We start from the raw sequence: 18,772 nt of genomic DNA, 5'->3' as shown, positions 1-18,772 counted from the left end.
TACCTTACTTATTGACAGGCTATTCACCCAACCAAATAGTACTTGGTGAAAGTAGCTTGCCGGAATGGTTGAACGAATTACCTCAAGTGGAAGGAAAGAATATCAAGAGAGAAGGTTTACGAAAACTTGAAGCACCAAACACGATTCAGATCTCACCAAACGAGATAAACTGAAGACTGTTAAAGGCCTGAAAAGGGATTTAATCGAAGTGTATTATGTACGATATCTACATATCAACTGTTAGTGAACAGTTAATGCAATTAAACAATTGTAACAGAAAATGAATAACCTAACCATATTGCAGAAGTCATAGGAGTTTTAGCAAACTACTGTATTTAGAGAGAAATTCTAATTAACTGAAATGCCGGAGCTAACTGAACAAAAACATCATAGAAATCAGTAATAGTGTGAAAGGTACTCACATTAACGCTAGGAGATGATTATTTCGTAAAGCACCAAAGATCTTCATCAAACAGCTTCTTGAGGAATACTCAGCTGCAGTAAACAATCGACAGCTGATCATTCCTTCAAAGCACGCTCCTCGCGCGACGTAACAGATGAAGCTCATGCGTACCAACTTGTGACAAACAATATCGTGTCATAAGTCAACTATTACACGTACGCTACTTCAAAAGTTTCATGAAAGCATTGTTTTGACATAAACATCATTGATTCTCACAATTAATGCAACAAGGAAGTTTGTGGACAACTGTGATTTAATGTACTTTAATGTTGCTAATCCAGTTGCAGTGTGAGTAACATAACTGCTTTCATCAGAGATGAATTTGCAATACACTGTACAACGACGAAGGCAATATTGAGATCTGATGTGTCATCTAACCTGACGGCAAGAGTGGCCGATTTGAAATTGGAACTAGGAGAGGAAGACAATGACCAGGTTGTATCCAGCCAACTATGCAATCTGATGCAGGTCGCAGCCTCGGGCGTCAATCGTCGAAACTGGCTGTGATCCCTGCTTTGAACTTCTGCTGGGGAACTGAGGACTTCATTCAAGAGAATGTGTTGTGTGAATATGTGATGATTTTTCAAAATGTTTCTGATACAACCCAATAGACAGATTTGGAATTTATTTAAGGGCATTTTGTCTAGGCCCACTCATTAATCATAAAATTGTTCTAACATATATGTATGTACTTACTGAGTGAATAAGAGTGTGAGTGAATTCACAAGGACAAGTACACCATCCTATCAAAATACACAAGAGATAGTCTTGTTCTGCCTGGAACCCTCTTCAAGACATCACTGTCCCAGGGGCCGTATAACATTACAGGTCGGGATTGAACTATGAGGTCTTGAATATCTTATTTGTATCTGTCAGTTGGTATGGGGAAATTGAGATTTCGAGCATTTCTTTATGTAGTTTTGCGTCATTAAGTTCTGACACTATGCAAAGATGTAATTTAGTTACATGCAATTTGCAATTTGTTATGTTTATTTTTTGATAATAAATCATATTTTTTCTGATTACTGTTAAAATATGACGACGATAAATGTTTGAGATAATTTGGAATAATATTTTAATAACTATGTAGATGACGTGATGTCATTCTTTTACTCTTACAAAAAAAAATGTTAATTGTGGGTTTATGAACGGTTAGTGTCGGGATCAGTGATTACGATTCGAGAAATAATTGATTTGACGAAGTTCAATTGCACACAATCGCGTGGGGCGAATTATGATCTTGAAATTGATTGAAGATGTATGCAGGTCAATTTCGTGACAGGCTGGTAAGCATCGCGAGTGTGTCGCGGTATCGAGACCTCTTTTGCGCCGCAGACAGTTTGCTTTAAACTTGTGGGAATACAATTTACGCGAATTCTTAATTACTGCGAAAGGGTAGAATATTTGACGGTTATCCCACTGTTGATGGGCCATTATGGAGGACGTAAGTTTGTATAGAAAGATCAATTTCAAAATCCAGTATAAATCCTGTTGATCGAAGTAGCCTAGCAACCCAAAAGCTCATACGTGGTTATCAGCAGAAACAGTATACTATTTTTCATGTACACGTTTACACTCTACATCGAGGTGTGAATGATTTGTGGGTGCGAAATAAACATTTGATTGAATAAAAGGAAAAATATAAATAAGTTTATTCATATATTTTGTTATTTCATGAACAGTGATATTTTCTTATAGTGGTGTAGAGCCTTACATATTATTAATACTGTGACAGTCTGGTCGTAAGTAGTCTCGTTACAAGTCGAGTTTCGGACCTGATTAAGAGTAGCTGGTTCTTAGAGTATGAAAGATTAAGTGAAGAATAAAATCACAATTAAATAATGCTGCATCGACACCCACTATCTTTATACTATTCTGGAATCAGGTGGTACTATGGGTGTGTAGTTGTGTGTTGTCAACAACAAATACGTAAACACAAACATTTCTCACACTCTGATATCGACGAGAGGAAGAAGGGGAGACGACGACGACATATACGTATACATATAGTAAAAGTATACGTGGCACCTTACAATACGACACGACGACGTCACGGTATACTGTGATCACGATAACAGATTTTTTGTAATGATCACTGTGCAAGTGTGGACAAGGAGAGGTGCCACATTGAAAAGAAAGTGCGATACTTAATCTGGTGGAACTCACTCAAACACTGCAGGAACCAAGTGTCGGACATTCCAGTCGGTGACAATGAGGAGGAGCTGCCGCAGGTTGCGGAGCTGCCCCAGGGCGGTGAACGCTTCTGCGGCCTCCTCGAGGCTCACATTCTCGTAAAAGGTCAGCTCGAGTTGCTGCAGCGTCTCAGCACAGGTGGGCAGCAGCGGGGCAATACTCCTGCAGAGCAGAGCAAAGCATGGCTTTAGTCAGTTGGTTTGTTTCGTACATCATCTGAATGAGTCTTTTATCAAAATGATGTGGAACTTATATATACAGCATATACACGAGTATTGTTAACATTAATGAAGACATTATTATTTTTAATCATCCCTATGCGATTACACTTTTTTTTTAAACTGGCTACCAGTTTTTAAGTAAAAATTCAGCAATGGAATAGAAGGAGTTGTCAGGAAAAATGATTTTAAATTATACTTAAGCCTCAAGTGGGTGTGCCTATGTAAAAAGTACGCCAATGATGAAAAACATTGCATTGTACTATTCCACTGTTGTTTTACAACTGTGAGCCCGTATTGGTGGAATCACCAATGCTTCAGCTAATATTGTGATAAGTAGTATTGTCATACCTCCAAGTGAGCAGCAGCACTTTAAAATAAAGAGATAGCTTGGTGAAAAAAAAAAAAAAAAAAAAATTATGATCTGTCCCAAGACAATGATCCAGATTCCAAACTAGCAGCACAATCTCACACTGAGGCAATTATCTGCGAGATAATTAGTAATCGAATAAGTGGTTGGCAGGGATCTGATGCAATTGCACTGGTTGATGTTTAGAGTGGGTGATAGCGTGGGGTAACACTTGTACATGGTAACAGAGAGGTCTAATAGGAGTTTATTTTATTATTATTTAATTAAACAGTGATATATTTCAAATAATGTACGTTCATTTTATTGGTGTTTAATTAAACTAAGATTAAACTGTAATTTTGCTCTTACAAGTTTACCTTGGTGACATTAAGACAACTATTCTTGACATGTGTACAAAAGGAGCATTTGCTACTGTTATGGAAAACTGCTTGCCCACACGAGGGTTAAAACTTGCTTTGCTACCTGTCAGATATTTTATGTTATTGGGCAAATGATCAAATATTTTCACTGTTGCATAGCGAACTCCTTTATGAGCCACTGATGGCTTTAACAATGGGTAATACTGGGTTGTAGTTATGGACATCACTGTTCTTCACAAGTTGTGATGGATTATTTAGGCCCAATGTCATTAGTGAACATATATGTTGTGACAGTGCAGTTAAAATGCCTAGTTGCTTGAAGAGATACCTACATGACATTTGTGGGTAAACATCACATATTAATCGTACTACTCGCTTTTGTACAACCGTAACTTTCTTTTTAAATGACGTGTTACCCCCAGAAAATTATTCCGTGTCGCACTATTGAGTGGTAATACGCAAAATATGTCAGGAGTTCATACGTTTGTTTCCAAGATTAGCAATTACGGCATACGAAGAGTAAAAGTAGCTGAACTTAGTTGTCTGAGCAGCTCAGAAATATGGTTCTTCCAGTTAAAGTTTTCATCAGTACATAAACCTGAACATTTACAGCATCTTACCCTATTTACTGACTCCTGCTCGTGGGCTGCATCAATTGCTGGTACGACTATTTGTTGTACAGAACTGAATGCGGTGTGTTTTTTCAAAATTTAGGAAGAGTCTATTTAGGTAGAGTCTATTTTCAGAGAACCACTTAATAATTCTTTGGGAAATATCACTTGCCAACTCTTCTGTTGCGCTGTCTCTAATGTGATTTATCATAATATTAGTATTATCTGCAAAAAATACCAGTTTTGATTGTCGAATGTTAAGCGGATGGTCATTCACATATATAAGGAATTAGAGTGGACATAAAATTGAACCCTCTGAAACTCCGTTTGTGATTTTTCCCCAGTCACTAAAATTTTCTACCTTTCCAAATTTGTCTGAATTATTCATCACAACCTTTTGCATTCTGTTTGTTAAGTATGATTCAAACCAGCTGTGCCACCAATTTCATAAAACTTGAGTATTTCTAAGAGTGTGTCATAATCCACACAATCAAAAGCCTCGGAAAGAGCATAAAAAATACGGACTGACGAGGTGTACGGCTAAACACTGTGACCCGACTCCACCGAATTCACCTTTCTGCAACAGTCAAATGTGGCACGTGAGCATTCTATCGACGTCAATTGCTTCCTATTGAATGATTAAACTTTAAAAATTAATTGAACAGAAACAAATCTGTGCTATAGTGTTTATACATTCAGAGGAAGCTTTAGACATTTTTTCATGGAGTATACTGTTTACTGTTCTGAAGACAGTGGGGATAAAACACAGCCACCTTATCATCACCTACACCGTACATCTCACTCCGACGACACCCCGCATACTCACCTTCCACACGTTTCCGAAAATCCACAACCCCAACCACTCTGTTGGCCCCATTGTAGTCGACTGTTGTGTTCTCTCTGAAAGAACGTTCATTCTTGTTGACCGTCACCTCCAACCGACTGCCTGAAACCTACACTCCACAAAGATATGGACCACTTCCTCCATCAAGTTTCCATCATCCCCACCCATTTACCTTCTGGATCCCTACTCATCACTGTTGATACCACCTCCCTATATACCAACACCCCTCGTGCCCACAGCCTTGCCACTATCAAACATTACTTCTATCACCATCTTTCAGATTCCAAACTCATCACTTCATTCCTTATAAATCTCACCAACTATATCCTGCCCCACAACACTTGTCCTTTGAGGGGAAGGTATACAAACAAATCTGCAGCACAGCTGTGGGCACCCGCATATCACCCTCGTATGCCAACCTGCTTATGAGCCAGCTAGAGGAAACCTCCCAAAATTCCCGAACTCCAGTCTGGCTTAGGTTCGCGGATACCTTCGTGATCTGCACTCACAGCCAAGACACTCTATCCTCATTCCTTTACAACCTCAACTTCGTCTCTCTCACCCACTTCACCTGATCCTCCTCAACCCAGTGTGCCACCTTCCTAGACATTGACCTCTTCCTCTCTGATGGGTCCATCTACATCCCTGTCCACACGAAAACCACAGACATTAATCGCATTTCGGCAGCTGTCATCCCTTCCGCACCAAAAAATCCATTCCGTATAGCCTAGCCACCTGTGGAGGAACTATCTCCAATGACAAGTACTGGCTCAGCCAGTACGAGGAAGGCCTCACAAAGGCCTTCAAATGCAGGCAATACCCCCCCCCCCCACCACCACCACCTCCCCCAAATCCAGTCCACAAACAGATTTCCTGTGCCATATTCTCACACGGGCCCAAAGAATCCTAGTCCACACCCCAGCCATTCCCACTGCCAACCCCTCGGCCTGTGGCAGACCGAGGTGCAAGACCTACTCAATCCACGCACAAAGCACTTCCTATTCCAGTCACGTCATGGGTTTATTCTACCACAATAGAGGCTTGGCCACCTGTGATGTCATCACTTATCTAGCAACTCTGCTACAAACACTGTACAGACTTTTATGTCAGTACGACAGCTGTTGTCGTGAACAAAGTTGATCACCCCGTGGCACAACATGCAGCTGAGAATAACGTGCTCAATTTCAATGACAGCTTCACAACCCGAGCCATCTGTATCCTTCCAACCACCAGCAGCGTCTCTGAACCGTGCCGATGGGGTAAATGCTTACAACACAACCTCTGTTCCTGTACTTATTCTGGCCTCAGTCTCAAGTAACCCACAGTCCCCACACCCTCCACCCAACAGTTTCCCTTTCCTCTATCCCGTCACCCTATCTCCCCTTCACCACGTGCCACTTCCCACCGACCGCTACAATTGTGCCAGGCTGGCCTCGGCAGCCGGACACAGTTGTCACGTGTGTGAGAGTTGTGTCTGCACAAGTATATGTGTGCATATTGTCGAATTCAGCAGAAGGCCTTTTGGTCAAAAGCTTACTATTTTAGTACCCTTTTTGCTGTGCCTGTCTGCGACTCAGCATCTCTGCTCTATGGTGAGTAATAATCTACTCTTTTGGTAATATTGTTATTATTTCATCCTGGATTTTCCATTGTGCAGTAGTTTAACTAAACATTAACACATTTGATACATTACATACGACCCTGAGGCTGTATATCAAAGTTCTTTTTTAACATAAAAGTGATTCATTTATATTGGGTCTCCGTCGACACCGTCGGTAGCGCTTTTATTCTGAGCCACCCGTGACACCAAAGACTCGGGAGTGCCAAAGCATACACACAGCCCGGTACGGCAAGCCGACGGCGTGCATCACACGATTGCTCACTGCTGGCCTCGTTACGGTGCACGCAGGCCGAGGTGCACACAACCTGCTCCCGCATCACGATCGTCCTTAGCTGCTACGAATATCCACAGAGGACCAGCGGATTTGATACGAGGCCTTTTACATTACATAAGCTATCCTTTTCTAATATTGTTCATATTTCAATCTGAACTTTCCACTCTTTGAAGATGGCAAGCACTTGGAAAAACCTGTAATACAAATACTTTTCATAAATCTAAGAGATCGTGACATAATAAATTATTATAGAAATGTTTAAAAAGGTTGCTGACTTTCAACTGGCAATATGACAATTTTTTAAATAGAGCTCTGCAGCTAGTTGTTAAACTGTAAGCCGTAAAAGATTCAGGTGAGTCTGGCACTGAGCTCAAACACCAGTACGAGAAGATTGCACCTACAGTGAATGTTTGCAAAGACACGGCAGAGGTGCCGCAGATTGATACGGGACGAGTGCTACGAGTTTAGACAAACCTTCCTTCGACAGACGTCCACCTCATACGCAGGCGCTCCAGCACGCATCTGTGGGAACTGACAAAATACTCGGCATCTCGAATCTGGTAGCAAATGCCGTCCAAATTCAAGTCGCACAAATGGGGGCAGACGTCAGCTAAAATGTGCAGAGGTATCGCCATCTTTGTGTCTACAAATCCGTACAGGTGCAGCACTCGCAGGTCTGTCAGTCGTGCCACGGCCTCCAGGAACCTCACGTCCTCGCGGAGACCCCTTTCGGTAACGGCCAGCGTGCTGATCTCTTTACACCTGGTGAAGAGGTTGTCTGCTTCCTGCATCAGAGGGGGGTGGATGTCAGTCGGGCACATAATATGCTGCAAATCATCTACGAAACTGGTACGAGAACAAAAACAAAGTATATCTTGTATACACAGTACAGGTCTATCAAAACTGCGTAGCTTCAGGAATCGAATCATCGCACGGGGAAGGAAAAACAGTTCAGACAGTGCAGAATTACACAGATTGCTTTGTTAAGAACAGCTGAATTACTGCAAATTAGAATTTGGAAATAAATGAAAAAGGCGTTTTTGATTGTTTCAGGTTGTACTACCAGGGTCACAGCAACATGGCTTCGTATTCTTTGCTGGAGGCAAACCAACACTGTGCCAGACAGTGCACTTATTTAGTCAATGGTGTCCGACCACAAGGAGATAATACCATTTTGTTCTCATTCCCTTTGATCACTTATTTTAAACAGTGTGTGCGTGAGACAGAGAGAGAGAGAGAGAGAGAGAGAGAGAGAGAGAGAGAGAGAGAGAACACAAGCAGTGAGGGGGAGACTAAAAATTTGGGAAGGTGAGTGAAAGATACAGTATTTACTAAATAATTAAGGTGTACTGGTTAGCTGCAATTTGTTTCTCATACTGAAAGGTTGTTTATAACATACCTAAATGGAAAATCATGATGCACACAATGCTAGATGCAATTTTTTAACTGTGATTTTATACAGTCACAAAAGGTGAATGTAAATATTTATTACTGAAGTGTGAAATAAGCTAAACTTCATTACCTGAAGAATTTACTTTGTCAAGTTCCCCCCCCCCCCTTTTGAGTAGCATTTAATCATAGGGGTCCAACCTTATTTGACAAAAGGAAGGGCCACAACTGTTTACCTGAATTGCCACGTGGGCCAAAGAGCACTCGCACATGCACACATATTGGAAGATATTTAACTTAAACTATTACAGATAATCTTGCCTCAATACAAAGGAGACGAAAGAAATATTGATTGATTAAGTTACATTAAATTGACAGACTTGGGACCGCTCTTCAAGGTTTCCAATACCTGCTTTGATGCAACTTTACGTGAACGTTCCATATGAGTGTTAGTGATTCTAGATCACACTACATACTTAACACGTTTCAGTCTCGAGAACACTTGCTAGCTAATACACTGCTGGGGTAAAAATTAGTACACCTGGAAAGACACTGTCAGTTTTAATCGATTTATTGTTGCAACAGTGCTCATGGAGTACATTAAGTGATTACATTCCATATTAAAGGGTAAACACAGACAGTGCTCTAGTAGCTATGCCACTACAGTATCTGTCAACGAATGATGTTAAAATCATTATCAGTACATCTGCTATTTCCCAAGTGGCATATGCCAATATGCCACCTGGGAAATAGCGGATGTACTGATAATGGTTTGAACATCATTCGTTACAGATACCATAGTGGCATAGCTACTAGAGCATTGTAACAAAAGCCACATGAAAAGGAACTTCAATGAAAAAAACCTAACTATATTTAGCAATAAGTTAAGAGGTAGAATGGCCTTACGACCGCTGTATCTCAAGTAGTACTAACTTTAACAAATTTCTTGGTAGCTTTCTTGAAATATTTAATGAAACTTTTCCACTTAAAATCAAATGTAACAAAACGACTAGGAAGATTAAATGGATAACTCAGGGTATAAAAATTTCTACTGCCAGAAAGAGGCAACTACATAATGAACTGAAATATAACAAAAAGACATTTTGCCGTGTATGTGAAACATTATAAAGCCATATTCAAAAAAGTTGTAAAGGCAGCAAAACAAATGGCAAACAATAAATTTATTTTACAACATAATAGTAAGACAAAGGCAGTGTGGTCTGTTGTCAAATCAGAGTTAGGTGTTCAAGTCAGTAGTAATGAAATAACTAAGATTAAAGTAGATGATAATGTTGTTGTAAACCCAGCTCAAATATCAGAGTGTTTAAATGAATTCTTCATAAATGTAGCAAAGTCAGAAGTTAATGTAGCAGGATATCAGAGTAAAGTAAATCCCTTTGGACTCGAAGCTGAGTATCTCTCAGATTTTAACCCTTTATTTGGCAAATGGTGAAAACAAAAAATTTTTTCAGTGCTTATATTTATTTATTATGCTTAAAGAAATACAATTCAGTCAGTTTTAGAAATTTTTGACAAAAATTATGAAAATTATGAGATGTTGCTTATGAGCAACACTGCCAGTAGACCACATTTATACATATTATAGAAAAAAAAGTGTTTGCCAATAACCTCAAGCAAAAGGTTTCCTGTACGTGAATAATTTAATTTATAAACACATTTATGCATTCCTGCTGTGTAGTAGAACTGTTTCATTTTCCCTTATAGTTCTTCTTGCAATGGAATTTTTGGAAACAGTTCCTCTTCGGAACGAAACACAATACTAGATTGCATTTTGAACACATGACTGTAGAAACTCAGATGGGCAATAACGACAACGACCTTTGGGACCGTATACAGGCCAATGCTCCATATTATCAAATCGGACATCTTGTGTAACAGTCGCAGCTGTTGGCTTCCTCCTCGTCTTTTGTGGTGGTGTTATGTCTATTGAGGGCCTTCCTACTTTCCTTTTCCCTGAAAACATGAAACCATTGGCAATATCTGCCCTGAATGACTTCAGTGAGGTCTTCTTGTCCAGAGATTCTTTTCGAAATATCAGCCAGGCATTTGCAACACTCAGATCTAGCATAAATCCAAACAATCTCATGTACCAACACCTAGTTTTCATTGGTACTCTGTAGAGCTCTATCAGCATACCAGCAAGATCAACTCCTCCCATATTCTTGTTGTACTGACGTACAATACTGGGACAGGGCACTTCAATTCTTCTTTTTTCATTGCTGTCCCATCATTTTACTGTTGAGAGTGATTGGACACCACAAAATGAGCTTGCAAGTGTCACGATTTTATTATTTTGAATATCCGCCGTAAGCATATGTAATATACTAATGGCACATGTCCCAACTATGGGCAATGTTGCTCACAGGCAACATAAAAGTTTTATACTATTTACGTAATTCAAAACAACATTAGATTGAAATATTTCTACTGTAAACTCACCTCTGGGTATTTCTTGAAGAAAATCTGCTAAGATTACTGCCAATATATTGAAATCCACTCTTTCAGAACCAAAATAAGACACCCCTGTTGCTCACATGAGGAGATCTCTCTAACACCACTGCACAAACTGCCATCTCGTGTGGAAAACCCTGAACTATTACAACAACTGGCATTTGCAATGTGTAAAGGAACATTGCCTGGAGCCAACAATGCCAGTAAAAGGCACTGGGAAGTATTTGTTGTCCCATAAGGCCAACGTAAATTTGACGTTGCTTGAGAGCAATACTGCCACGTAAAGGGTTAAAAAAGTCACAATAAAGGATGTAAAAAATGTTATATTGTCATTAAAAAATAAAAATTCTGCTGGGTGGGATGGGACACCAAGTAAAGTGATTAAAGCAGTATACGACATAATAGCACCCCCGCTAGCTAAAATAATCGACCAATCTTTTGAACAGGGGTGCTTTTCTGATGTGTTAAAATATGCCGAAGTGAGACCTCTGTTCAAGAAAGGGTCAAGGGAAGATATGGGAAACTATCGTCCTATTTCTATTCTCCTAATCCTGTCAAAAGTGTTAGAGAAAGTAGCTGCAAATCAGATCAAAAATTTTATCGTAAAAATGATATTATTGTAAGTAATCAATTTGGATTCAAACAAGGAAAAACACACTGTATGCAATAAATAACTTTATTCAGAAAATATGCAAATCATTGGATCAGAGGAGTCAAGTTGCAGGTATCTTCTGTGATCTTTCAAAAGCATTTGACTCGGTGAACCATGACTTGCTTATCTACAAATTAAACAAATACGGGATTAAGGACAAAGCCCTGAAATGACTCACATCATACTCGCACAACAGAAAGCAAAGGGTAAGTGTTACATCAAATGCAGTGAAATATTATTCTAAATGGAGTACAGTGTCACAAGGTGTGCCTCAAGGTTCCATTTTGGGACCAATCCTGTTCCTATTCTATGTAAATAACTTGCTCATAAATATAAATTCCCCGTCAGTTCTGTTTGCAGATGATACTTCTGTTTTAATTGAAGATGATGCAGAAAAAATTCAGACCTCCATTGTGAGCACAATGGGTACTCTAGAAAACTGGTTCCAGTTAAATGGCTTGAAACTGAACACTGCAAAAACCAATATGGTACATTTCAAAACCAAACATTTGAAATGCGTGGATCTTAAAATACATCACAATCATCCTATGGAAGAAGTTAACACAGTCAAATTCCTAGGACTAAATGTGGACAACAACTTAAACTGGAGTACACAAATTGAGTTCCTATCAAATAAACTAAGCAGCTTTGCATGTGAAATGCAAATACTAGCAAACTCCACTGACATGAGTACACGAAAAATAGCATATCATAGTTATTTTGAATCTGTCATTAGGTATGGTATCTTTTTCTGGGGAAATTCAAGTAGCATATCTCGAATACTGAAACTGCAAAAGAAAATTATGAGATACATGTTTAGTGCACACAAACAGAATCTTGTCGCCCATTATTTCGGAACCTGCAAATCCTAACTGTTCCCCTCATATACATTTATGAAATTATAATCTTTGTACACAGCAGACAAAAATTATTTGAGGAAAATCATTTTAACCACACATACAACACAAGAAATAAAAATAATTTTATGTTACCCACACACCATTTGAAATTATATGCACGAACCCTATAGTATATGGGGATGACAATATATAACTAGCTAATGGGAAAAAATATATTTAATATGAAACCAGAGAGTCTAAAAATAAGGCTACAGCAGATTCTGTAGGAGAAATGCTACTATTCAGTAGAAGAATTCATAGAGGATGACATGATAATTTGAGCTAGGGGTAATTAATTGTTAGTCTTTTATTGTATGTGTAACAAAATTGCATTATTATTATGATACCATTTGTTAAAATCAGTTGTTGTAATTAATTGTTAGTTTTTTTTATTGTATGCGTATTTTTATAATGTATTAATATTATGGTACCATTTGTTAAAATCAGGTGTTGAATGTTTATGGTAAAACTTTACCAAAATTTTGACATGTCTCCTGTACCTGAATCAAATGATTTAGATTATGTACGTTATGAGAACCATGGACCTTGCCGTTGGTGGGGAGGCTTGCGTGCCTCAGCAATACAGATGGCCGTACCGTAGGTGCAACCACAACGGAGGGGTATCTGTTGAGAGGCCAGACAAACGTGTGGTTCCTGAAGAGGGGCAGCAGCCTTTTCAGTAGTTGCAGGGGCAACAGTCTGGATGATTGACTGATCTGGCCTTGTAACATTAACCAAAACGGCCTTGCTGTGCTGGTATTGCGAACGGCTGAAAGCAAGGGGAAACTACAGCCGTAATTTTTCCCGAGGACATGCAGCTTTACTGTATGATTAAATGATGATGGCGTCCTCTTGGGTAAAATATTCCGGAGGTAAAATAGTCCCCCATTCGGATCTCCGGGCGGGGACTACTCAAGAGTATGTCGTTATCAGGAGAAAGAAAACTGGCGTTCTACGGATCGGAGCGTGGAATGTCAGATCCCTTAATCGGGCAGGTAGGTTAGAAAATTTAAAAAGGGAAATGGATAGGTTAAAGTTAGATATAGTGGGAAGTAGTGAAGTTCAGTGGCAGGAGGAACAAGACTTTTGGTCAGGTGATTACAGATTTATAAATACAAAATCAAGTAGGGGTAATGCAGGAGTAGGTTTAATAATGAATAAAAAAATAGGAGTGCAGGTTAGCTACTACAAACAGCATAGTGAACGCATTATTGTGGCCAAGATAGACACAAAGCCCATGCCTACTACAGTAGCACAAGTTTATATGCCAACTAGCTCTGCAGATGATAAAGAAATTGATGAAATGTATGATGAGATAAAAGAAATTATGCAGGTAGGAAAGGGAGACGAAAATTTAATAGTCATGGGTGACTGGAATTCGTCAGTAGGAAAAGGGAGAGAAGGAAACATAGTAGGTGAATATGGATTGGGGCTAAGAAATGAAAGAGGAAGCCGCCTTGTAGAATTTTGCACAGAGCATAACTTTATCATAGCTAACACTTGGTTCAAGAATCATAAAAGAAGGTTGTATACCTGGAAGAATCCTGGAGATACTAAAAGGTATCAGATAGATTATATAATGGTAAGACAGAGATTTAGGAACCAGGTTTTAAATTGTAAGACATTTCCAGGGGCAGATGTGGATTCTGACCACAATCTATTGGTTATGAACTGCAGATTGAAACTGAAGAAACTGCAAAAAGGTGGGAATTTAAGGAGATGGGACCTGGATAAACTGAAAGAACCAGAGGTTGTAGAGAGTTTCAGGGAGAGCATAAGGGAACAATTGACAGGAATGGGGGAAAGAAATACAGTAGAAGAAGAATGGGTGGCTCTGAGGGATGAAGTAGTGAAGGCAGCAGAAGATCAAGTAGGTAAAAAGACGAGGGCTAAAAGAAATCCTTGGGTAACAGAAGAAATATTGAATTTAATTGATGAAAGGAGAAAATATAAAAATTCAGTAAATGAAGCAGGCAAAAAGGAATACAAACGTCTCAAAAATGAGATCGACAGCAAGTGCAAAATGGCTAAGCAGGGATGGCTAGAGGACAAATGTAAGGGTGTAGAGGCTTGTCTCACTAGGGGTAAGATAGATACTGCCTACAGGAAAATTAAAGAGACCTTTGGAGAGAAGAGAACCACATGTATGAATATCAAGAGCTCAGATGGCAACCCAGTTCTAAGCAAAGAAGGGAAGGCAGAAAGGTGGAAGGAGTATATAGAGGGTTTATACAAGGGCGATGTACTTGAGGACAATATTATGGAAATGGAAGAGGATGTAGATGAAGATGAAATGGGAGATACGATACTGCGTGAAGAGTTTGACAGAGCACTGAAAGACCTGAGTCGAAACAAGGCCCCGGGAGTAGACAACATTCCATTAGAACTACTGATGGCCTTGGGAGAGCCAGTCATGACAAAACTCTACCATCTGGTGAGCAAGATGTATGAGACTGGCGAAATACCCACAGACTTCAAGAAGAATATAATAATTCCAATACCAAAGAAAGCAGGTGTTGACAGATGTGAAAATTACCGAACTATCAGTTTAATAAGTCACAGCTGCAAAATACTAACGCGAATTCTTTACAGACGAATGGAAAAACTGGTAGAAGCGGACCTCGGGGAAGATCAGTTTGGATTCCGTAGAAATGTTGGAACACGTGAGGCGATACTAACCTTACGACTTATCTTAGAAGAAAGATTAAGAAAAGGCAAACCTACGTTTCTAGCATTTGTAGACTTAGAGAAAGCTTTTGACAACGTTAACTGGAATACTCTCTTTCAAATTCTGAAGGTGGCAGGGGTAAAATACAAGGAGCGAAAGGCTATTTACAATTTGTACAGAAAGCAAATGGCAGTTATAAGAGTCGAGGGGCATGAAAGGGAAGCAGTGGTTGGGAAAGGAGTGAGACAGGGTTGTAGCCTCTCCCCGATGTTATTCAATCTGTATATTGAGCAAGCAGTAAAGGAAACAAAAGAAAAATTCGGAGTAGGTATTAAAATTCATGGAGAAGAAGTAAAAACTTTGAGGTTCTCCGATGACATTGTAATTCTGTCAGAGACAGCAAAGGACTTGGAAGAGCAGTTGAACGGAATGGACAGTGTCTTGAAAGGAGGATATAAGATGAACATCAACAAAAGCAAAACGAGGATAATGGAATGTAGTCAAATTAAATCGGGGGATGCTGAGGGAATTAGATTAGGAAATGAGACACTTAAAGTAGTAAAGGAGTTTTGCTATTTAAGGAGTAAAATAACTAATGATGGTCGAAGTATCGAGGATATAAAATGTAGACTGGCAATGGCAAGGAAAGCGTTTCTCAAGAAGAGAAATTTGTTAACATCGAGTATAGATTTAAGTGTCAGGAAGTCGTTTCTGAAAGTATTTGTATGGAGTGTAGCCATGTATGGAAGTGAAACATGGACGATAAATAGTTTGGACAAGAAGAGAATAGAACCTTTCGAAATGTGGTGCTACAGAAGAATGCTGAAGATAAGGTGGGTAGATCACGTAACTACTGAGGAGGTATTGAATAGGATTGGGGAGAAGAGAAGTTTGTGGCACAACTTGATTAGAAGAAGGGATCGGTTGGTAGGACATGTTTTGAGGCATCAAGGGATCACAAATTTAGCATTGGAGGGCAGCGTGGAGGGTAAAAATCATAGAGGGAGACCAAGAGATCAATACACTAAGCAGATTCAGAATGATGTAGGTTGCAGTAGGTACTGGGAGATGAAGAAGCTAGCACAGGATAGAGTAGCATGGAGAGCTGCATCAAACCAGCCTCTGGACTGAAGACCACAACAACAACAACAACAACAACAACGGTATGAGACTAATAAACCACAATTCACAAATGTCTGTGTTTACCCTTTAATATGGAAAGTAATCACTTAATGTACTCCATGAACACCATTGCAACAATAAATCTTGAGTGAATTGGAAACCTCTAAAAACGTGCACTAATTTAATTTTGGGCAGTGTGTACGTGTTGCTGGAAAGTAACAGTACAATGAAAAGGATTGTTGCTACTCACCATATAACAGAGAAGCTGAGACACACACACACACACAGTCTCTAGCAGCTGGAGCCAGACTGCGAGCAGCAAGGCGTTATGGAAGACACAACTGGGTGGAGGAGGCTGGGGTGGGGAGGGGGAGGGACATCAGGGTAGGAGTTGGGGGATGATAAGGTGCTGCAGGTAGTGTGCAGGGATGAGGTGGACAGTGGGGCAGTTAAGTGCAGTCGGGAGGACAGACAGTGGGCAGAGGAGAGGTGGGGGTAGTGGAAAAGGAGAGAAGAAAAAAAACTGGGTGCGTTGGTGGAATGAGGGGTGTACAGTACTGAAATGGGAAAAGGGAAGGAGCTAGGTCGGTAAGGACAATGACTAACAAAGGTAGTGTGATGCGAACGAAGAATATATAGCAGGGAGAGTCCGACCTGCGCAATTCAGAAAAGCTGCTGTTGTCGGGAAGAATGTATCAGAATCCAGTAGGATTTCCAGTCTCTACTCAAATCCTCAGGACCATCCCAGAATCTCTTCCCAGAGTACATCTCTCTCCTCACCCCTACCATTCCCTGAACTCACTCCTTCTACATACTTCGTAAAGTCCACAAACCCAATCACCCGGGACAAGTTTACTGTGCCCCCACTGAGAGAATCTCTGTTCCTATAGACCTACACCTTCAGCCTTTACCTGGAACCTACCCTCGTATATAAAAGATACCTACCATTTCCTGCACCGACTCTCCACAGTTCCTGTCCCTTTACCACACAGAGCCCTGCTCTTCACTATTGATGTCACCTCCCATTACACTAACATCCCTAATGCCCACGTACAGCTGTCGAACACTATCTTTCCCGACACCCATCTGATTCCAAACCGACCACCTCCTTCCTACTTGCCGTGACCAACCCACAACTACTTCTCCTTTGAAGGCATTACCTACAAACAAATCCGAGGTACGGCTCTGTGCACCTGCATGGCACCAACCTATGCCAACCTACTCGTGGGTCATCTACAGGAATCCTTTCCATACACCCAGAATTCCGAACCCTATACCCGGTTCAGATTCAGTGATAACATCTTCACGATCTGGATCGAGGACGAGTACACCCTGTACACATTCCTCCGGAACCTCGACACCCGCTCCCCCATTTGCTTTACCTGGTCCTACTCGACCCGTCAGGCCGCCTTCCTCTATACAGACCTCTGCCTCACAGATGGCTACATCAGTACCTCTGTCCATACCAAACCTACCAACCACCAGCAATACCTCCATTTCGACAGCTGCCACCTGTTCCATACCGAGAAGTTCCTTCCGTACAGCCTAGCCACCCGTGGTCGTCGCATCTGCAGTGACGGGCAGTTCCTCTCAAAATATACAGAGGGTATCACTGAAGCCTTCACAGACCATAATTATCCTCCCAACCTCATACAAAAGCAAATCTCTCTCGCCTTATCTTTCCAGTCTCCCACCACCTCCCAAAGTCCCACCGTCCGGCCACGGAGGAGCATTCCCCTCGTAACTCGGTACCACCCAGGACTGGAGCAACCGAATTACATTCTCCGCCAGGCTTTCGACTACCTCTTGTCGTGCCCTGAAATGAGAAATGTCCTACCCACTATCCTTCCCACCCCTCCCACAGTGGTATTCCACCGTCCACCGAACCCACACAATATACTCGTCCATCCCTACACGACCCCTGCACCCGACGCCTTACCTCGTGGCTCGTACCCCGGAATACACGTAGATACGAGACCTGTCCCATACATCCTTCCACCACCACCACCACCTACTCCAGTCCGGTAACAAACATCACCTATCCCATCAAAGGCACAGCTACCTGTGAAAACAGTCATGTTATCTACAAGCTAAGCACAGTGGTGTACCTTAGGTATGTGGCACCCCAGGCAAGAATTTAAAATGGCGCCTTCTAAAGAACCCCCCCGGAAGCAAAGAATGCACCCCCTTATCAATACAGAGAGACTGATATTTTCCCTTGTCCCAAGAAAATGTGAAGGCGTTTCTTGGCAAATATATTGTTAATTTACAGAAATTTAAGACAGAACGAAACTAATTTACAGCCCAGAATCAAAGGTGTTATGAAGGATTAAGAAACAGAAACACACATTAAAATACAAAAACTCGTTATATTTTACAAAGTCTATTTCAAAATACATTGAGTTGCTAGGAATACCTATATCAAATTTAACTTAACTCTGTTATTACGCTCAGTTAATCTACTTAAAGGCTACTTTCCTGGCTTTGATTTTCACAAAATTATCAGTTAATTCCTGTAAGTTAAGTTTTGCTACCTATTCATGTTCAACCGATAAAATGGCTAAATTTGACAAATGTTCCTGTCCCGTGGAGGATCTTAAATAATTCTTGATGAGCT

At 40.5% G+C, this 18,772-nt stretch overlaps 1 protein-coding gene across 1 annotated transcript in view; it reads right to left on the bottom strand.

The window, feature by feature from the left end:
- Positions 1-18,772, bottom strand: part of LOC126215304 (uncharacterized) — a 129,205-nt gene that overhangs the window by 50,729 nt on the left and 59,704 nt on the right. Inside the window, exons 5-6 of the mRNA XM_049941986.1 lie at positions 7,428-7,738; positions 2,630-2,818 (exon numbers count right to left, since the gene is read on the bottom strand). Coding sequence (XP_049797943.1) covers positions 2,630-2,818; positions 7,428-7,738 — 500 coding nt within the window. The remainder of the gene's footprint in view (positions 1-2,629; positions 2,819-7,427; positions 7,739-18,772) is intronic.

Source organism: Schistocerca nitens, chromosome 12 (genome assembly GCF_023898315.1).
Source record: "Schistocerca nitens isolate TAMUIC-IGC-003100 chromosome 12, iqSchNite1.1, whole genome shotgun sequence".
Lineage (NCBI taxonomy): Eukaryota > Metazoa > Arthropoda > Insecta > Orthoptera > Acrididae > Schistocerca > Schistocerca nitens.
This window is presented reverse-complemented; position numbering and strand designations above follow the sequence as displayed.